Here is a 22,619-nt window from a genome sequence, read left to right on the forward strand (position 1 = left end):
TCTCCCCAGATTTCCTTCTTCATAAGTACAGTGAGACAACGCTGTAATAACAAGACCACAGCCACGTCATGGATGTGGCCACGCCCCTTAGCACACTCATTACATTTACAATTATCTACTGTAAAATATTATGCATCATTTTACTATATTTTTCCACAAAACCCAGTAGAAGGCGGCATGTCTATATATTACAGGGGGGGAAAATACTGTGCCTCCATGTCATTTATGGCATTTGGCAGACACCCTTATCCAGAGCGACTCACAGCTGAGCAGTTCAGGTTTAGGGGCCTTCCTCAAGGGCCCAACAGCAGCAGTGGATATTAAATTAATATAATTCGTTACTGTACTTAAGTAGCTTTTTTCCACTACTTTGCTGGGGAATTTCCATTTGGAGAGAGTTTAACTTCACTACATTTCACAATCAGATTTCTTTCTTTTTACTCAACTGCATTTTCCCAAATCGGTCATTCCTTTTTATTTATAAGGGAATAAAAACTACTGGTTTTAAGCTTGTTGTGATTGGCGCTTGGTGGTATCTACTTAGCAGGAACATAAAAGTTCAGTGTTAGTTCAATAGCAAGCAAAACATTTTGAGAGAAAAATGTCAGAAGACTTCAGATTCTTAACTTGCCACAACACCCAGTCTTATTTGTGCATTTTTAAGTAGTTGAGGGGAAAAAAAGGGTTTGGGCTCATAATTTTAACAGAGATCAGTGTTTGACTAAATAATATCCTTCTATTAACATACTGGCATGCTAGGAATGTGATTAGACTTTTCACAAACTAAATTGATTAAGAGTCTTGTGATAAAAATGATAATAGGATCATTATAGCGATTATCATAGTAGTTTGGATACCCAAGTATATTTAAAGGCAAATTCTTTAAATCAAGTGTATCTCTCAATCATCTACATGGTTTGTGCACTTTATCATACCCAGCAGTGAGTTTGGTGGTGTGGGATTTGAGCTTGTGACCTTCTGATCCACTTAATTACTTAACTACCACCTATTACAATACATACACATCCAAAAAGTCTGAAGATATCAAATCACCACAGCCTTGACAGCTACATGCACTTGAACATATTGCAAAGTAATGCAAACCTTGGCACTTGATTTTGATGCATGGCATGGATGTACAGATTTTCTCCAGTTCGTCCAAAACAGAGATTTTTAGTAAGTCTGTTGTCGGGCTTGGGCTCAGTGGAATTCTGCTACACAAACCTTGACAAAACCAGGTCTTCATCGAGCTCGCTTTGTGCACAAGAGCCCAGTTTTGGTGAAACACGTTTGGGCCACTTAATCAGAGATATAGATATAGATCCACATATGAGCACTATGGTCGAATTGTTGCATGAACAAGCTAAACATTACAACTAAAATAAATAAATATGCACATTGGGGTTAGATCAGACCGCTCAGAAGGATTAGCCACAAGTAAAAAAGAAAAAGCCAAAACAAGCACTTCTGAACTTACTCCAACTCGCTGAGTTATGTTGTGAATGTATTTAAATTGCAGCTGCATGTTTTATTTTATGCAAGACATTTACACATTATATTGATACCCAGAAATGAACCATTAGGGTCATAATGAAATACATACATAAAACCAAAAACGCACAATAAATCAGACAATAGGTTATATTTAACCATGGGTAAAAAAATAAACACCTGACAAAAAGTAAATTTTTTTTATACTTTATTACCTTGTTGTGCATTTAATATCAGGTAATCTGAATGGAGGAGGATACAGCCCACTGTAGCGCTCGCTAGAGTATTTATTAACCCTACAAAATATCTCTGGAAACAGAATGTCTTTCTTCCAAATGGAGATGTAAAAACCTTCCATGGCATGCTGTGTCATGGTAAGGACCTTCTGACGAAGTAAAACGTTCAACTCAAAAGGCAAGAACCAGAGGGTAAAGCGGCCAAGTGCTGCTCAGAGTGAAGGGGGCAGGATGGACGCTCCCGGTGTTGGATATAGGGGCAAAAATCAGCAGCAGCCAACAGTGGTACGAAATTCTCCTTCCACAGCAACCAGTATTAAAAGGCACTTGGCTGGATGTTAACAAGGAATTTGTTGGAGAAAAAGAGAGATGCCTGGTGCTCAAGAATTAAAATGAATCTGGTGGAGGGGGGGAAAAAAAAAAGCAAAATGAGGGCTGGGTTATTGTCATTATTACACAAGATACTAAATCAGAAACTACAGATTTCATTTCATTATTACCTGCTATAGGGACTACAGATCTCCAAGTGGAATGATTTCTTCATTGATGAAAAACTCAATGGTCTCCTCTTCCCAGTCATCGACATTACTGTCAAGTTCATCTGTGTCCACATCTATGAAAAAGGGAAAAATAAATAAAGTGCATAGATTGCAATAATTTTTAAAAGCATATTACTTCTACAACATGCATTATGGAATTGTATGGAAAGTTAAGGAGATACACCCTGCTTCCACAAGGGTCCTAAAGGGTTAAAAAACAAACAAAAACACAACCCTAACATAACATCCATTTCATTCATCATCCTCTTCAACCTAAATGTATCTGAAGCATTCACATTTGAGACAACAGCATTCATATTAACACATAGCACAGGCACGTTTGTCCTGAACAGACACATTTACATGATGTTATGAGAGTTGAGTCAGATAACCATTCTGTTAAATTTAGCTCAAGAAAATGGCATCATTGTGCTACATTGTGTCGGCACCTCTCTCCATTTTCTCCCCTGATTGTGAAATTTAAAAATAGACTCTGACAAGTGGAAATTCTGGGACGCAGCCATAATCTCCAATCAACGCACCTCCTCTGAGCTCAAGGCGGAGAGTTCTCTGCTCCTGATACACCTTCATGGCGGCCTCGCGGTACTTGCGATAGTCCTCCATCATTGAGCGTCTCTTGTCGACCAATTCCTGCACAAAAATAAATAAATAAATAAAATTTGCCAGCTAGATCCATAGGGACAGACCAATGTAACAAACATAAGATAATTATTTTATATGGCTAACCTTTGAAGCCTTTGATTGGCTTAGTCGATCTTTTTGCTCAAAGATCTTGGAGTACTTCTTGAGGTCTTTCTTGATGGCCTGGTAGATTCAAAAGAATAACAAAAACAGTGCTCAGCTTGGTAGGAAAAATTAATTGATACATTTTTATTAAGTAGATCTTGTTCATTCAGGCATCACCTTTATCTGATCCTGGGAGAGGAGAGAAGGAGGACGAGGCCGCCACAGCAGCTGGCAGAAACGGTCTTTGTTGTTTTTCTGCAGTAGCCGCCCTTGAAACGTCCAAAGCCAGTACGCATTGTCTACCTGCATTTTTATATATAAATGTTTTTAGTTGCAGAAGAGATCAGTGGAGAGTTTTTTTTCTGTTAAATCAACAGATCACTTTAAGCCCCAAAACATTTTACCTTGTGGCTCCACCAAGAAACAGAGGTGACAACAAATCTGCCAGTTGGGTCCCATTCCACATCAGATGCCATGTAATGCTCAGCGATGTTCATCATGGTGCAGTCTGAGGTGTCTACGAATGCCAGAGCGCCGTTCATGCTGTCAAGCAGGAACAAAATGTTTAAAGTGAGAAAACAGGAGAAACTAAAAGTTGATTTTTATTAACTAGTGAACCTTCTGAACCTTCCCAGAAACCTTCAACTGCACAGCTACGTGTTCCAACTGAATCATAAATTCAGAACATGTCTGCCAAGGTGAATAATGTATATATATACTTGAGTACCAACCTCCTCAATCCAGCCAAGACCAAGAACTGGCCCTGAGGGCTCCAGAAAATGCTGTTGGCCTGCTGCTTGTCAAACATTTCTTTAAAAAAAGATAAGATGTTCAGGTTCAAAATATTGTTGTCAAAAGATATTAAGCTGTACATGCGTACGGATATAACTCACTGATCAGCTCGATTTTGCCATTGCTCTTTACGTCATAAAAGGATGCATTGATCCTGGGGGATTCCCCATGCAGCACTGCAAACCTGCTCCCATTCGGTTCCCAGGCAAAGGCAATAATGCCCTCTGTAACAGACAACATTTTTACATTAACATTAAAGTATTACAGATTTATGCTTCAGCAAGTCCCCCCCCTTTAAAACCTCCACACTGCTAACCAGAGTAGAAAAAGAAACAGCCAAAAAAATCAAACTAATGAGACCTCAGATGCTTGACTCTTAATTTGCAAACTTCTTTTTTCAGAAAAGAGACTACTTTTAAAGGAGACGAGAAAATTAGGTGCCTCTCTGTGTGCTTGTTTGTCCTTGGATACCACAAAGTGCATGAGATCAGGAAGAATCGCACCGTTGCACCGATTTTTTGCTCAGCACATCAAAACAACGAGCTGTTTGAAATGCAGTAAATAGAAATGAGGTTTAATACCCCAGAGACTTTGGGAGGTAAAAAAAAAAAATCGGAGCTATCCCTCCTATCACGTTACCTTTCATCTCGACAACGTCGACAGGAACCTGCTTCTCCCTCATCCTGAAGAGCTCAAAATTTGTGACGATTCCCTAAAAGTAAAAGTGGCATACTTCAGAAAGAAATCACTGCATTTATATTCAAATACAGCAGGATAACAATAATTCTTCATAATGTAAACGTTAATATACTTCTGAGATACTGAGAGTTATTTTATTTATTTATTTATTATATATAATCCTGTACCTGTGTTCCCTTAGGAGTCCTGTCCACCTTTACGCAAAGATAATCGCCGTTCTTCTGCCAATGAAGTTTGCAGTCGACCACGTTAAACAGATTACGCACTCGGATCTCATTCCTGGATGGAAGCTGCATGAGGGTCACCCTGGCTGGGATGTCTTTGTCCTCAGGAACCCAGAATGCAATGATGTTATCACCAGGAGACCAGGAGAAATCTCTGTTGAAGATTAGCACAACGAGAGTGCATTTAGGGGCATTCTAGCTTCTGATTACTTGTAAAGTTCTGTTATACAAATAGGTACAACACACACTGAACACTGTACCTATTTAACTTACTTAATTCCATTAATCTTCAAACTCTTCTTGTCCAAAAGACCCATTGACTAGAAGAAAAGCAAAACATTTAGAAATGTCAAAATGTGCATCAATAATAATAGTATAGAATATAAGAAAAATTACTAAACATTACAATTAAAACTGCTAGACAGGCAAATTTTATAGCTCCACTTGGCCTAATGTAAAATTTACCGGTGTTTCATAGATGCTGAGGGTGTCCTGAGTCATTCTGGCAAAGAACTTCCCATCCGGACTCCACCTGAAAATGAAACGTACAATAAACCATAATTCCTTTACATCTGAACAAACAAAAAAAAAAAAAGTACAGCATATATGTGAAAATGTATTTATACTGACTTGAAGATCGGCCAGTGGGCAGAGCTCTCACAGTGGAACCCTCTCTTTTTCTGGCCAGTCAGAACATCCCAGATTATGATGGCCTGTGGGTCGTCTTTCGTGTCCATCAGGGGACTAAATGTTACCACGTACCTGCCCAAAAAAAGGGAACATGAATATATATATATATATATTTTGGAAAAGCAAGCTGCTTTACAGAGGATTCACCAAATCATAATTGTCCATTTATTTTTTTTTGTCTGTAAAGTTTAAAAGTGAACTAAAATAAACATTTAAAAAGCAGATAAAAGAATTTGTATGAGAAATTGTGCTGTATAGGATTATTGCAACATGGGCTTTCCTTTACGCTTTGGCCTACATTCAGGATTGATACCTAACTGCAGGTTAAAAAGTCAATGTTGGTTAACCCGTCTATTGAGGAGAGTATTAGTACTGAGTATTAGCACCAGTAAGCAGCTCTCAGCATTATATCTTGATGCCAGATTATGGGAGCCGTCAAGGCCTTACGAGCTCTTTATAAGTGCGAGTACTTCTTGTGGAGAGTCGTAAAAAAATTTAGCAAGCAGTGGTTTGAAGTCCCCATGGAATCAAACTAGAACATTTGTGGCTTTTAGTGTTAGGCTTCAGGTTATCCATATACATATCGCCCAGGCTGTGAGGTAAGGTAAACAATAACTGCCTATTTAAAATCAATATTGGAAATTTGTCAATATTTATTTCCCCAAGTTTCTCCCTTAGCACATCACTCCATTCTTTTCAACTTGAACACCCAGACTACACAAACCTCTCGCAAGGGGAAAAGTCGATGAGCTGCACTCCCTGATGGCTGAACCTCTGAATCTGTTTGAACTTCTCCCCGCCCCACAATGCAATGCCTCTCTGATGAAACGTGGCAAGGTAGGTGCCTTTAGGAGACCAGCGCACGTACGTTTCGGTCCAGCGCTGAAAAAGACACGCGTGTTTATATATATATTTATTTAAAAATTATAAATAAATAAATAAAAAAAACACAATACATATGGACAAATAAATAAAAAATATATAATTTCTCACCGCTCTCTCTTCAATCTCAATGGGTTCCTTGCCATCATTGGCGAAGATGCCCGTTTTCTCACCAGAATCATAGATCACGCTGTACTGATCACGACAGTCGGGGTCCTCCAACCAGTGGCGCAAATTTCCCTGTCAAGAAACAAACAGAATGAAGTATCTCACAATGCTGTGTAAAGACTGACTGAAGCCTGGGTCATGCTTTAATTAAAAAACAGGCTTTTGTGCTGAGGGGGAATGCTGCTCTGTGGAACTCCTGAAGAAAATCGCTTCCTGGAGAACAAACTGTCCATTACAGATTTGTGTTGATTAAAGTGAATTCATTAGTTTAAAATGTTTCCATTTCTGAGGTGCCATTCTTTCTAGATACAATATTTTCATTGTGCTTTATCATACAATGCATGATGAAAATATCGTACATTGGATCAATCAGATGGTTGGAGATTGGTTTCTTTGTTTAATCAGAATATTTATAAAGATCTAATGTTAAATGACCCCATCAAAATAATTTTTAAAGCATGTCATGGGATGCATTTGAGATTAGTAACACAATGGTTCAGCTTTACTCAAGCAAATACCTTACAAAAATGCAGGAAAAATCACTCAAGTAGGAGAAAATAATAATAATAATAAAAAAAATGTCAATCATTAGTCTAAAAGCAGCCGTTTGAATGAATTTGCTCAATCACACAAAAAACGAAAACCATACTTTAACCTTTATAAAAAATTTCAAAACAATTTTAATCGAATGTTGATATCTTGTAAAAAATAAATAAATAAATATATGCTTACAAAATCTTTAAAGGGCTGCTTCTCGGGTGCTTCCCATTCATCACTGATCGTCATGTACCTGGAGAACCAGCAGAGAAAAAGCATTAAAGACTAAACAAAAACGAACATCTTTATATCTTGCTCATTAAGTGCACCATTCAGTATCACATAAAAACTCATTTTCAGTTTTGTAATGACGTAATGAACACATGATCAGATGGAGATAAGTGGCAGTTACTAATGACTTCATGTCAGTGAGTATGGTAGTGAAATGAAGCTGAACGTACTTGTCGAAATCAGTGAACAGGTTGACACGGAAGGTATGCTGCTTATCCAATTTGTAGCCGTCAGCGTTCTTCACTGCTTCGTGTGCGTGGCTGGGGACGGAGTATTCCAGAAAAATGTACCTGGAAACGACAGGGATCATTAAAATACACAATTAACAAACATCTGCAGATCTGACAAGTCAATCCAATATTATTTGTACACCCGTTTTAACAGCATGGTGAATTGGTGTGAATTATAGTTATTATATTAGAATTTCTTTTTCATACTAAATAAAAAAAAACGTGGAACATATTTTAGCTGTTGTGCAGTATTACACCTCTGGTCATCCATAGTCTTATTTACCCCTTGGTCTTTCCATCTGCTTCTGGGTAGAACTCATTAGTGATTTTGCCGAACTTGGAGAAGATCTTGTGGATGACGTTCTTTAGTTTCTCTAGACGATCGGGTCCTACTTGGGGAACGTTGTCGACGACGATGACCGAGTCGATGCCATCAGCCTCTTGAGGTTGCTCTCTCAGGACATCTCCCAGCAGCTCTGCATTGAAGATTTCATTCAGTACTGCCATCTTAGACACTTTGCCATTAGATTCATTGCTTTTTTACATGCATTTGGGGACAAACTAATCAGACATCAGTGACTCTCCCGAACTCATTTCCACTCTCCACAAGCTGAGACAAAGAGGGTTCACTCGACTCTCAGCTTGTAAAGCCTGAATGTGTTGCCTTAATTCCTGTTGGATAACTAATAAAAGTGTATAAGCGGTTCCTTGCTACTACACGACGCCTCTCTTTGTTTGCGCTGTATTTTTAATAAAGTGTTGTGTAAATTCATGAAAAGTTCTCTTGTGCCATAAGCAGACAAGCCGTCTTTCAGTAAGAAGTCTATAATCATTAGGATGGATTTGGACTGTAATAAATATCAACAGTCTGCTACAATGTCCTAGACTGCGATTTACATTAACATTTCTGCATCACTAAACAGGACCCCTCAAACAATGATAAAACTATAATGAATGAACATTTGGTGCCACCTTGGTTCCCTTTTAAGTCTGGTCCCTCAGTGAGTTCTTCCTCGCCACTGCTGCCACTGGCTCGCTCATTAGGGTTTAAACTCACAAAGAACAAACTTATAAGTACTAAACTATACATTCCAGCTTTATAACCTCCATCTCTGTAAAGCTGCTTTGGGACAATGCCCGTTGGTAAAAGTGCTATAAAATAAAACTAAATTGAATTATAGTTCACTATTTTACTTTCAAACAAACCACTATTTGTTCTCACTTTTGAATTTAGAATCCAAGGGGCACCATTTTTTGCTAATGAATATGCAAATGAGCCTGATGAAGACATTAACAAACTGATTAACTTCTTTCCATCAAGAAGGAGTGATACAGGAACAGTCGCACCAGAACCAGCAGGTTCAGAGGGGGGGGTCATCTCCCATAATCGTACTGAACTCTACACTACAACGTTAGGACACTGATGTCGCCCTGGTGCTGTTCTGATTCCTCCGCCAATAATCGTTACTGCACCCCGTATCGTCCAATTCATCCAGTCCTAACAAAGCATCTCCGGATAATTATAACTGTATATCATTGTCAATCCATGGAACATCCTACAGTATCTAGATATCATCTGCATATACGTTGTACAACTTTTGCACAAAAAAAAGATGCCGGACTTCAAATCAGAAGGTTGCGAGTTCAAATCCCAGCACTATGCTGTCCTCCAAATCTTCCAGATCTCACGTCCTACATTTATATATCCAATATTTCTCTACACGTATTGTGCCTTACACACATCACGAGAGATTAAATCTAAATCACACACTACTGTGCACTTACTCTACAGCTTCTGCACATGTTTTCAATACCCATAACCTTTATATTGATTTACTTTACATATATTTACATATTAATCTGCACTTGTCAGTTTGGCATAATGCTCTTATTTACCCTTCTTGTAGATGCTAGAATGCATTTGTATAATTGTGATGAATGTGTACATTATGCAATGACAAATATCCATCTATCCATCCATTCATCCATCTATATATCTGCAAACGAGCCTGTGACGTCACAGCGTGCCCATTTTCGCGTGCTGCATTATCTACTTTTATGACAAAGCTCTTAATATACAGAAAAATCATTTTAACAAACAAAATCACGTTCCTAAAAAGAAAAAAGAAAGAAATTTAGAAGCAGAACCTAAAACCAGAAGTAGATTTGTGGGGGAGGGAAACTCGTTTTGGTGGGGCTTGTTCATGGCAGATAAGGTAACGGACTGACTGAAAACCAGTCGGACAACAACGAGAGCAAGTATTAAGCATCCAGCGAGCATGTTTAGCGAGGAAATTGTATATTAATGTATGAATTTGGCATCAATGTAGCTGTTTTGTTTCAGGAAACCATGTCGTTTTAGCAGCGGAATTGTTAGCAAGTGTAAAATCGCAGGCTGTTGGGCTTCATCCCATTCAGCGACGTGCTCCCTAGATAAGTGACCTACACTCCGTTCAACACAACAGAACGCGCCCCCTAGGTAGAGCACTATCTTACTGACAAAGCGTCATTTAAGATTCGGCCCGGGGCCTAAGTTACATCAAAATGGCTGCCAGAGCGAGCTAGACAGTTTCTTATAACTGGCGTTCTGGGCCAAATACGGAAAATAGCGAAGAAAATATATATATGAGGTTCACTACCTAAATGATCAGTTTTAATGTGAAATTGTGAATCGTGATCAGACCTTTGCAGGCGGGGCCTGGCTACAGCCGGCTGGTTTCCTTTAGAGACCTACCCTGATCACTGATATCATCCTCAAAGTCCTCAGGGTCGCTGAACGAGGGCTCGTCGCCTTCATCGAACTCTACTTCAGCTTCCATTTCGTCCGTGCCTCTCATCGAGGTTGTAGAAACGCGCACCGTTTAATCAGAAGGCGCTCTGTTACACGAGCTTCTCCAGCACCACCATGTGCGCTAGAGCCGGCGCAAAGAAAAGGAACGTACCATGTCACCGAAACGGTCTTCACCTACCCTCAACAACGACAAAACAACAATAGTATGTACAGATTTACAGAATGCGATATATAAAGAGCTTAGATATTAAATGACGTCACAAAACCATTTATTGAAATATTCCCCATATTTATTGCTGTAAAATAAAGCTGGTCTAAAATATATCCTCAAGAACCCCCCTCTGTCTTGTTCCAACTTGGTTTTGCCCAGTAAAGGCTCACTTCCTGTGCGTCAGTATAGCACGCGACGCAGCGTTCAGCTTCAGCGATATACATCTCATATACACACGCGACATCTGGCTAAGAAGCGTATGTACGTGGGATTTGAGTATCGCTGCTTTTCAGCGGAAGTCGGAGATTTTGACGCGGCCGACGTGTTTTAGAGGGAGAAGATGGATAATAAAAGTGTGTTTCTGGAGAATGTTTTATATAATAAAAGTCTCGACGATGCCTATTCTGGAACGGTTTGTGTCTTTTTAAGCCGGATTTTACAGTTTATTCAGTCTTATTTCCTTATTAGCAATCAAATAATAAAAATAAAGAAATAATAATAATTAGAAGTATAACCCTATTGTTATTATTAATAATATTAATAGTAATATATATATATATATATATATATATATATATATATATATATATATATATTTTTTTTTTTTTTACAATTTACACAGAACTATTTTACACTATCTAAGAAAAGTGAATTGTGATTAGAAGCTTCCAAGGTGTACTTGTCCAAAAGTTTGTGGACACCTGACCATTACACCAATATGTGCTTGTTGTTGGATGTCTAATTCCAGATGTATTCCTATTTGCTGTTATAATAACCTTCACTCTTCTAGGAAAGCTTTACCATTTATTCATTCTCTCAGGGTTTTCAGTGCGGTTAAGGTCAGGTCAGGGCAGGATACACAAGTTCTTCCACTCAGGACCTTCTCACACCTTGGAGCTCAGTAAACAGTGTGCATTTTAGTTCCAGTGAAGGGAAAATGTATTGCATTAAACATCCTTTTATAAAATTGTGATTAATGTTTAAAACTTTTTTTATGGCAATTAGCAGACGCTCTTTTCCAGAAAGTGCTTTGAACTCTATCAGTGAATAAATCAACACTGGTTCACCGAGCTGAAGACTCGGGATACAATCAGCCTAAAACTCTTCTGGGAGGAATTACAGCACACCTTTTCTTTTTTTTTTTTTTACATAAATACATAAAACAAACAGAGAAAATAAGTGCTAGTTAAAGTGTTTCAGGAAGAGATACACTGTACAAGTCATTTACACTGTTTATGTTTATTTTGGATTATCTCTTCTGTGTGTGTTTCCGCTGTAGACTGGGTACTGAGGAGGTGCACAAAGTTTCTAAGGCAACAAAACACGGTTTATGTCCAAATGATGCAATCAGAGGGTCAGTGAACGGAGATGTTTTTACTATCAAGAGGTTTGGATGCGGAAAATAACAAAGTTATAACAAAGAATGGAATTTAGTTTTCTTCTCTATTTAGTGTGAAAGCTACTTTTTTGTGTTGTGATCAGTATCTACATGGTGTAAACTACAGTGGTACAAAGGGTTCTGTACATGTGGTGAGTGCGATCGAGTGAATGATTATTCAGTTGTATGCAAAAGTTTAGGCACCCCCGACAATGTCCATGATTTTCATTTATAAACATTTGGGTGTTTGGATCAGCAATTTCATTTTGATCCATCAAATAACTGAAGGACACAGTAATATTTCAGTAGTGAAAATAGGTTTATTGGATTAACAGAAAATGTGCAATATGCATCAAAACGAAATTAGACAATTAGCGTAAATTTGGGCAGCCTTCTCATTTTGTTGATTTGAATACCTGTAACTACTTAGCACTGATTAATTGGAACACACATTTGGTTTGGTGAGCTCATTAAGCCTTGAACTTTATAGACAGGTGCATCCCATCATGAGAAAAGGTATTGGAGGTGGTCAATTGCAAGTTGTTGTTCTCTTTGACTCTCATCTAAAAGTGGCAACATGGGGGTCTCAAAACAACTCTCAAAAAGGGGAAGGCTACAAAAAGTCATCGCAGAGATATAAGCTGTCAGTGTCCAATGTGAGGAACATAGTGAGGAAATGGAAGACCACAGGCACGGTTCTTGGTAAGGCCAGAAGTGGCAGGCCACATAAAATATTGGAGAGGCAATGGTGAGAACGGTCAAAAACAGCCCACAGACCACCTCCAAAAACCTACAACATCCACTTGCTGCAGATGGTGTCGCTTGAGGTATGCAAACGCACATTTGGACAAGCCAGCTTCATTTTGGAATAAGGTGCTGTGGACTAATGAAACAAAGATTGTTATTTGGTCGTCATAAGGGGTGTTATGCATGGTGGCAAAAGAACTCAGCGTTCCAAGAAAAACACTTGCTACCCACAGTTAAATATGGGCGAGGTTTCATCATGATGTGGGGCAGTGTGGCCAGTGCCGGTACTGGGAATCTGGTTAAAGTTGAGGGTCGCATGGATTCCACTCAATATCAGCAGATTCTTGAGAATAATGTTAAGGAATCAGTCACAAAGTTGAAGTTACACCGGGTATTACAAGTTACGCTAGATAATTTATCAAGACAACGACCCAAAACACTGCTCAAAATCTACTCGGGCATTTATGTAGAGAAACAAGTACAATGTTCTGGAATGACCATCCCAGTCCCCAGACCTGAATGTCATTAAACATCGGTGGGGTGATTTGGTGGGCAACCATCAAACCTAACTGAACTGGAGATCTTTTGTAAGGGGGAATGGTCCAATATACATTCATTCAGAATCCAGACACTCATTACAGGCTATAGGAAGCATCAAGAGGCTGTTATTTCTGCTAAAGGAGGTTCTATTAAATATTGATTTTTTTTCTTATGGGGTGCCCAAATTTATGCACCTGTCTATTTTCGTTTTGATGCATATTGCGCATTTGCTGTTAATTCAATAAACCTCATTTCACTACTAAAATATTAATGTGTCCTTCAGTTATTTGATATATCAAAATGAAATTGCTGATCCAAAAACCCAAATAATTATAAATGAAAATCATGGACATTATCAGGGTGCATAAACTTTTGCATACAACTGTAGATGCTTTAAGAACATCATATGGATGATATTTCAAGCTTTTCAGGGGTTTTACTCAACTGAACACTGGTGTAAGAAATGCTTTCACTCAGTTCACATCCAAAATAATGATCCATTTACATTTACTTACATAATTTACTTTCTCAGTTCCTCCACTTACTCACACACTCACTGTCTCTCACTCCATCAGTCTCTCACTCCATCAGTCCCTTACTCCACTTACTCACACACACACTCACTGTCTCTCACTCCATCAGTCTCTCACTTCATCAGTCTCTCACTCCACTTACTCACACACACACACTCATTGTCTCTTACTCCATCAGTCTCTCACTTCATCAGTCTCTCACTCACTTACTCACACACTCACTGTCTCCCACTCCATCAGTCTCTCACTCCATCAGTCCCTTACTCCACTTACTCACACAGTCACTCTCTCACTCCATCAGTCTCTCACCCCACTAACTCACACACTCACTGTCTCACTTCATCAATTTCTCACTCCTCTTACTCATACACTCACTGTCTCTCACCCCATCAGTCTCTCACTCCATCAGTCTCTCACTCCACTTACTCACACTCACTGTCTCACTTCATCAGTCTCTCACTCCATCAGTCTCTCACCCCACTTACTCACACACTCACTGTCTCTCACTTCATCAATTTCTTACTCCACTTACTCACACACTCACTGTCTCTCACTCCATCAGTCTCTCACTCCACTTACTCACACACTCACTGTCTCTCACTTCATCAGTCCTTCACTCCACCTACTCACACACTCACTGTCTCTCACTCATCAGTCTCTCACTCCACTTACTCACACACTCACTGTCTCTCACTCAATCAGTCTCTCACTTCACTTAGTCACACACTCACTGTCTCTCACTCCATCAGTCTTTCACTCCACTTACTCACACACTCACTCCATCAGTCTCTCACTCCACTTACTCACACACTCACTGTCTCTCACTCCACCAGTCTCTCACTCCACCAGTCTCTCACTTCATCAGTCTCTCTCCATTTACTCACACACTCACTGTCTCTCACTCCACCAGTCTCACACTTTTGTACACAATTCTTTTGAGATTTAGCTGTAATTCCTCCACCAGATGGCACTTTTGTCCTCAATAAATTTTATTAGCAATTTTCACAGGCAGGAGGCAATTTCCTAATACTCCCAATACATGACTCATTCCAGATTGGAAGTTCATCATGTGGAAAAAAAAGGTGCCTTTCTCCTTTACCTTCTTTATGGCAAACTGAAAGAGCACATTATTATGATTTTAGTCAGCTGAATGCTTTGGCAGATCCTCAACAGCAGCTGCTGCTCACACTGATTGCTGATTAACTAAATATCAGAGTTCAGCATAAGACCAGTGAAAGTCAATGTGAGGAGAAATGCAAGGATAATCAGAGTCATGAGTATTAATTCATGGAAACAAGCCAGCTTCAGCATGAAGAAAGAGACGATTGTGTGCTCTGACATCCTGTCAGTGCTTTATGTACTACTTTGTTTTGTGTGCGTGTGTGTGTGTGTGTGTGTGTGTGTCAGTCAGTAACTGGATTCACTTAAACATTGATATTTAAAATGACAATACCAGCGTACCCGTGAAATGAATCCAGGGTTGCCAGATCTCTGACAAGTATGCTACAAATCAGAAGATTCCAGATGAACATGTGGGACACATTGTAATGTAGAGATGTTAATGTTAAATCTAGAGGGGGGGAAACCCAACCCTCATAGGTTACACATTAAAAGTGGCACAGATCCCTTGAGGGGAGGATTTAGGGGATTTTTCTTTTGCTGGCGGATGGAGATGTGGACGTGACTGCACACTGGTGTGGTAATGTTTTGCGTAGAATATATGTAAGCAATTTAAATGTCAGTTCACTGAACGGAAGGTCCTCCTGGGTGAAGACTAGGGGGGGCAGGAGGTGGGTTCAGGGGTGGCGTTCAACAATGAGATCTATCGTAGCTTATGCAATTCATCTGTTTGGATTTCTGCTCTGAGGGATTGACAGAAAAATGCAGGGGCTCAGTTTTCTTGGGGGGCAAAATGATCATCCCATAAACCATAAGACCAGCATTTTTTACCCCTTCACCTCAAATTGAAATAAAAGAGCATGGGGCAATGGAAACTTATAGTGGCCAATTCCCATGCTAGTGAGCTGCCTGCTGAATTCATCACATGCCTGCCTCGAACCGCTGCAGGTTATTCATCTCAAATAGCTTTGCCTACGAGGTCTTTGTCACTAATACTAAATTAACTGTAGTACCTGCCATTATAGCTCAGATGCTCTTGTTAGATTTACATACCTAATTCATTTACATGCTTCTAAGCATCGTGCAAAAATCATGCATCTCTTTTGGCAAGAGAGAAGAAATGATAAAACCCTAATCTTATAATCAATTATTAATACAACAAACTGTTTGAGTTCTCAAATCTGATTGGTCAGAGGGGTTTCTGATTGCAGGCCAGAGTGTGATTTAATGTTAGGTGGTTCTATTATAGTGCATCATTATTTCTAGCTGGCCAAAATAAAAATATCTTGAATAAATATCAATTACGGTCAGTTTATCAATTTAAAATATCAAGTTTTATTTTATTAATGTGGAATGTTTTTGTATTACTTGTATAATAAACCACCTTTTTTATCTCTGTTTTATTGGCGGATAATATTGCTCATTTTAAGCACTGACTTGTAAACAAAGGCAACTGTAGAATGAGCTGGAGAGGAAAATGTGCTTTCTGATTAGCTTTTCTGCTCATCATGGTTGTAAAGAGGGTTTATTTAAGTTAACGTCCCCTTAAACCCACAGCTGGATCCATAAGTATTCCCATTTGTATTCACCACCTTGATTGTCTTCACAATTTACTGTGTCAAAAGTGTGATTACATAAGTATTTACCCCCTTTGCTGCAAAACCCTGACAGCAGTTACCATCAAAATTCAAAAGACAGCAGCAAAAAAAAAACATAAAATGTTGTATTAATCATATAAATGCATCTGTTCCTGGTAGGCCATAAACAGAGCTTATGTCAGGGAGCTTGTCTAAACATCCAGCATCCTGAAGACCAAGGAGCTCTCAAAACAAGTCCAGGACAACATTTTTGGAAAGTAGTAATCAGGGATTGTTTTTTTTTTTTTTTTAAATCCCAAGCTTGAAAGTATTAATAGTTTACTGTTCATATACTGGACAAAGATGACACTATATATTTTTTTTACTGAATTTATATAGTTCTTATATACAGGAGTACAGTTCATCTGAAATGTTCACAATTTTTTTTACAGTCACTAGAGGAATAAAAAAAGAAACCATTTAAAAAGTCACACAGAATCTGTAAAGAAACAGTACAGTGAGTCAGAATGAGTCAGAGGAAATGGATCATATTACCAGTGATCGCTATTAGTGAATATTTATCAGAGCAAACTCTCAGGGCATTTCCTTTTCTTTTCTTTTTTTATTTTGCTTCTTGACACAGTACACTGACGATTTACAAAGTATTTTATTCTTAATTATAAGCACAAGTTTGAACACTTTAAAAGTATTTTTTACCCTCTCGTTCTCAACAACAGGACTGTGTGTGTGTGTCAACTGCTAGTCTGATTTTATTTCCAAAAGTTATGAATTTATATAATCCCTCATTCCAACAGGTTTCTCTCTTGAAGGCATAATGTCGGTGTAAAAAAAAATAAATACGTGTAAATTAAAATGAATAAGGCTTTTGCGAGCTGTTTACTTTTGGGAAGATATGGAAGGCAATTTGAACCGTCTGAAACAACAGCATGGTTTCGGACCCCCTCCCGGCCGCTTCAAGAACATTTTATCAGGGGCAGATGGACTCTGCTTATTTCTGACCAGGAGTAAAGTTGTAATGTTTGTCAAGCCTGAACTTGTTTCAGACAAACTGATGAGAAAGCATCCCAGATACTCATTGTCTTCCTCAGATCAAAATAATTCGCCCCCAGGACAACAGAAAGAAGGGATGGACGTGTCGACATGTCTTGTACACAACACCGAAGAAAAAAAAACTCCGCCAAAACAGCACCTGTGTGTAAAAGCCTTATTTGGAGGAGGTGATATGTTACTGCAGAGTGCATGACTCAGCACTGCTTGAAGAGGGGAAAAAAGGCAGCCATGGAAAAAGTCAATCTGCTGCATTACTGATTTCTCAACGTTTGTAAATCCCCCCTGGGAGTTCATAGTGTTCCAGCAGTGGGGGAGCTCTGGAACTTTGTAAAACACAAGACTGCTGGTCAAATGAGATCAGTGTTGTTTTGGGTCAGAGCTGTGGGAGAAACTCTTCACCTCCTACGAGATCAGAAGCCCCCTATTTTTTTTTCTAGAATCCTGCTTGGACCGAGTCTTCTTCTATATTAGTCAGACAAAATGCAATACACAGCATGAACCATTAAAACACAAAAACCTACTGGGTAACTTTTCCCAAAATATAAAGTACACACATAGTGCAGAAATCTCAAGACACTCTCACCAGTGTCTTAATCATTGGAAGTTAGTGATGTTTGGAAAAAAAATTATATATATATATTACCAGTGATTTGACACCAACTATCAAAAGTACTTGTGACCCAGACCCAGAGATATAAGTGGTATTGTTAAAAGTGTCTAGAAAAGAAAAAATAATAATAATCCTATGTACAAAATGACACATTTATACACATCTCCAGCTTAATTCAAATATAATATTTAGTAAGGATCATCTTAGGTTCGGATATAAAACTGCAGTGATCTGGAAAACCAAAGGCTCAAACTCAATTAGTGCAGAAGATCAGTTTTTGGTTGGTCCTTATTGAAGAAACTGTAGAGTTGTAAAAGAACTAGCTTGTAACAGAAGTGCTTGGAGTTTTATCCTTGATCAAAAAGCAAAATACAACCGTAAAGAGATGCTCAAACTTAGTCAAAAGTCTTTTCCTTTTCAGCCATTTCGAATCGGAGAGCGTCTTCAGCCGCAATTTGGGGGAAAACAGGTCTATATTTAATCGACTGTATGACCATTTACTCCAATGCATCTTTTCGAGTCTGGGAGGATTCGGCAAGTCGATGCCATGAGACCTTCTTTGCTGCTCGTCTATTTCCTTTTGCTCATGCGCACATACACACAAAATCTTTCATTGTTCATTTTTCCCCATCAAATATGCTCATATACATGTACCACAGTTTCAAATCACACTTCCTAGATGCCTTATCTACATAGTGGTTCACCGGGCCAAAAGCACACACAAGAGTCAGTCAGCTGATAATAACTCAGTAATGCACAACAGTCTTGTGCATCTACTGTATCGGTTCATGTGAAAGTGTAGACATGGTGTGCAGAAAGCAGTCTTGTCTCGCAGTGGTGAGAATTACAGTGGTCATGTTGTGTGTCATGAAGGTGAGTTTTGTCAGTCACTGTAGCATAATGTCTTTCAGGTTCTCTTGCAGAATGGTGTCTTTGACGGCATGGAAGACGAAGCGGATGTTCTCCGTGTCGATGGCCGTGGTGAAGTGGTGGAAGAGCGGCTTGCTGCGGTTGCGGCGCTTGCGCTTGAAGCACTGCACCAGGTAGTTCTGGACATCCTCCAATCGATGCGGGTCTCCGCGGAAGTCGGGGAAGTGCTTGCTAATGCTCACCTTGGACACTTTTTCCACCAATAGGTCCATTTTGTTGAGAAACAGGATTATGGAGACGTTGGAAAAGAGCTTGTTGTTGACGATGGTCTCAAAAATGTTCATGGACTCCACCAGGCGGTTTGTGTGGCGGTCCTCCATCAGCACCTGGTCGTACTCGCTGGATGAGACCATGAAGAGGATGGAGGTGATGCCGTCGAAGCATTGGAACCACTTCTGCCTCTGGGAGCGCTGACCACCTACATCCACCATTTTGAATGGGATCTTTTTGATGATGAAGTCATGCTCCACTATGCCCTTGGTGGCCTTGCGGGCCAGGAGGATGTCCTGAAGACTTGGGAGATAATTCTTTTTAAGACACACACAAATATTAAAAGAAAGGATTAAAAAGTTATAATACACAATTCACATATTTCACATACATAACAGCAGCATTTACTGCATTTAGAAAATCATATATACAGAAATATAGTTTTTCGAATAAAAATTAGGGACACCATACGATTTATATGTGTTTTTGAATATCCCTGAATATTCTACATTTATTCCCTATTTACTGTTATAATAACCTCCACTCTTCTGGGAGGATGTGCTGCTATATTTTGTAGTGTGCTGGTTAAGATTTGTGCTCATTCAAACACAAGGGCATTAGAAATTCAGATACTGATGTAGGTAAAGAGGCCTGGGGTGCAGGCAGTTTTCAAATTAATCCCAAAGGTATTCAATAGGTTTAAGGTCAGAGCTTTATAGCAGGCCACTCCAACCCATGTAAACTATATATTCATGTAGGTGGCTGGAACAGATTTGGGTCTCCTAGTTCAAGTGTAGGGAAATTTTAATACCACTGCATCCAAAGACACCCTGAAAAACTGTGCCTCCAACGTTGTGCTAAAAACCACAAATGGCTCCCAGTACTTTTGTCTGTATAGTGTGTACCGTAATTTCCCGGACTATAAAGCGCACCATATATAAGCACTGAATTTGACAAATATTTTTATTTTGAACATAAATAAGCCGCACCTGTCTACACTAATGGACTTTACACAGGCTTTAACGAAAGACACGTTACACACGGTGTAACGGGTGAAATATGTTGCGCTTCCTTTAGGAGCATAGTGGTATTTTGGGAATAGCATGCCACTGCATTCTTTCCAGTATTACTGCGTGTGTTTAAGACGAGGATTATGTCCTTATTATTTTCTGATGCTCATTTCTAAGTTTCTTTGACTAACCCATAACGCTGTTGACAAGAAAAATAAAAAAGCACGAGTTTTGGAAATCTGTCTGTGCTTATATGATTTCTGTTGCAACTGGAGTTAGCGAGCTCTCCCATGACCCTGATTCAACGCGTTACAACGGCTTGTATCTAAACAGTAGCCTACCAAGAAAGTCATTGTTCACTGTCTTCCTCCTTCCTTTCACAACTATTTCTCTTGGGAGTTTATCTTTTAGCATCATCTTGCGTTTAAAAAAAATGTTTTTTTCTCCCGAAGCCGTGCAGCTCAGAACACAGGTGAGGTACGTTTATTCGTTTCCGTTAGAAATTTCATTGGTTTAATGATATGGGGTTCAGTTTTTTGGCTTGAAGTTTGTGAAACCGGGAAAAACCCAGGAAAAATTCATAAATAAGCCGCTTCGTTGTTTAAGCCGCGGGGTTCAAAACGTGGGAAAAAAGTAGCGGCTTATAGTCCGAAAAATATGGTGTATATATTAAGTGATTTATTTCCTCTTATCTCGCAGCAGTTTAGGAATTAATGCATTTTTGGGATTAAATGGTGCACATTTATTTGTTTTTTTTAACATGAAAGTTTCTGTTTTACTTAGTGTGTTATAACATCTCAAAACAGTTGTTCTCTTTTATAAGGAGAAATACTGTTTATTGAAAACTTCACCATAGCTCCATACAATTTTCTTTTAAAAAATGTTTTCTTTATTTTCTTGAAATTCTCCATTCATATCTAGTAATACAGTGGAACCTCGATACTGACAATCGAGACCTTGATAGTTTTTATTTTCATAAGAGTAACCCGTGAAAAATCCGATAGTTCGGGAGAAGCCGGATCACATTTCAAAACAGAGTTTGTACTAATAAACTACATAAAAGTGTTTGAAAACTATTGCATTACTCATTTAAAGTAGTAATTAAAACATTTAACATGTAATTTACAATTTTTGTTGAGTTTACAGTACAGTACATGTACAATACAATTTGACAATAATTTCATCTCTAAACACCAGCTTACATTCGTTGAAAAAAAAAAGTTAGTGACTCTTTAAAGCCTCTTCTTACTGTCACTTTTCAGTCATCTCATAGTAAATAGTGATGCTGTGTCATCATGAGCTCATGCTCCCATCCATATCAGTTTTCATTTGTCCTAACCGGTGTACAGAACTACAGGCCAAAGAGTGGGCATTTTGACAACAATGACTCCTCATGTAAATCTATCTGACAAGAAACAGAACCAAAAATATGTGCTTGTGCAATTTCACTGGAAAGATCAGAGAACTATTTAAAAAAGCACTGAAGGTGTCATGACTTACCAGCTGTCCGATCTGATCCAAGTTGTCCAGGAAATACTTCACTGACTCACTCTGGAAACAAAAAAGTTGATCACAAAAACAATTTAATGGTGCAGCATAAGAGTTATCATTAAACAGTTTCGGTTTTAGAATGAGTCATATTTTATAATTAAATCATAACAAAAAACATTAAAACTAGAGCTGCAACAACTAATTCGATAAAATCGATAATAATCGATAATTCAATTTGTTGTCAATGAATGCCGTTATCGATTAGTTGGGCTGCAAAATTACAAAGCTGTTAAAAAACACAGCGGTTCATCTGTCTCCATACCTCCCTGTCCTCTACATCTGCCTCATTCAAACCAACTACCTGCATGTCTTCTCTCACCACATCCATTAACCTCCTCCTTGGTCTTTCTCTTTTCCTCCTTTCTGGTGGCTCCATCCTCAGCATTCTCCTACCGATATACCCCATGTCCCTCCTCTGCACATTTTCAAACCATCTCAATCTCACCTCCCTCACCTTTCTCCAAAACGTCCTACATTCGCTGTCCCTCTAATAAACTCATTTCTAATCCTGTCTAACCTCATCACTCCCAACAAAAACCTCAACAGCTTCAGCTCTGCTACCTCCAGCTCCACCTCCTGTCTTTTACTCAATGCCACTGTCTCTAAACCATACAACATCACTCTTGCAGATACCCTTCTATCACAAATCACTCCTGCTATCACTCTTCTCCACCCACTCCACCCTGCCGGCACACTTTTCTTCATCTAAACTCCTCCACCTTCTCCACCTCTTCTCCCTGTAACCACACCACTCCACTGCCCTCCCTCTCATTTACACACATGTACTCTGTCTTACCTCTACTGACTTTCATTCC

At 39.0% G+C, this 22,619-nt stretch overlaps 2 protein-coding genes across 2 annotated transcripts in view; both read right to left on the reverse strand.

Annotated features, from left to right (window-relative positions):
- Positions 1-1,682: 1,682 nt before the first annotated feature.
- Positions 1,683-10,473, reverse strand: eif3ba (eukaryotic translation initiation factor 3, subunit Ba). The gene is made up of 19 exons (XM_046835321.1): positions 10,261-10,473; positions 7,810-8,002; positions 7,467-7,586; positions 7,201-7,258; positions 6,412-6,540; positions 6,143-6,300; positions 5,359-5,490; positions 5,194-5,260; positions 5,002-5,048; positions 4,672-4,882; positions 4,445-4,517; positions 3,907-4,029; positions 3,745-3,823; positions 3,418-3,556; positions 3,191-3,316; positions 3,014-3,091; positions 2,809-2,917; positions 2,228-2,340; positions 1,683-2,125 (listed from the first exon to the last, which is right to left on the reverse strand). Exons 1-18 carry the CDS (start codon positions 10,361-10,363, stop codon positions 2,240-2,242), a joined length of 2,046 nt encoding a protein of 681 aa, XP_046691277.1. The 5' UTR covers positions 10,364-10,473; the 3' UTR covers positions 1,683-2,125; positions 2,228-2,239.
- Positions 10,474-16,993: 6,520 nt separating this feature from the next.
- gna12a (guanine nucleotide binding protein (G protein) alpha 12a) overlaps positions 16,994-22,619 on the reverse strand; it is a 43,608-nt gene continuing 37,982 nt past the window's right edge. The window contains exons 3-4 of the mRNA XM_046834809.1: positions 21,754-21,804; positions 16,994-19,560 (exon numbers count right to left, since the gene is read on the reverse strand). Of these exons, the coding sequence (XP_046690765.1) occupies positions 18,991-19,560; positions 21,754-21,804 (621 nt within the window). The 3' untranslated portion in view covers positions 16,994-18,990. The remainder of the gene's footprint in view (positions 19,561-21,753; positions 21,805-22,619) is intronic.

This window comes from Silurus meridionalis, chromosome 22, assembly GCF_014805685.1.
Source record: "Silurus meridionalis isolate SWU-2019-XX chromosome 22, ASM1480568v1, whole genome shotgun sequence".
NCBI classification, from domain to species: domain Eukaryota; kingdom Metazoa; phylum Chordata; class Actinopteri; order Siluriformes; family Siluridae; genus Silurus; species Silurus meridionalis.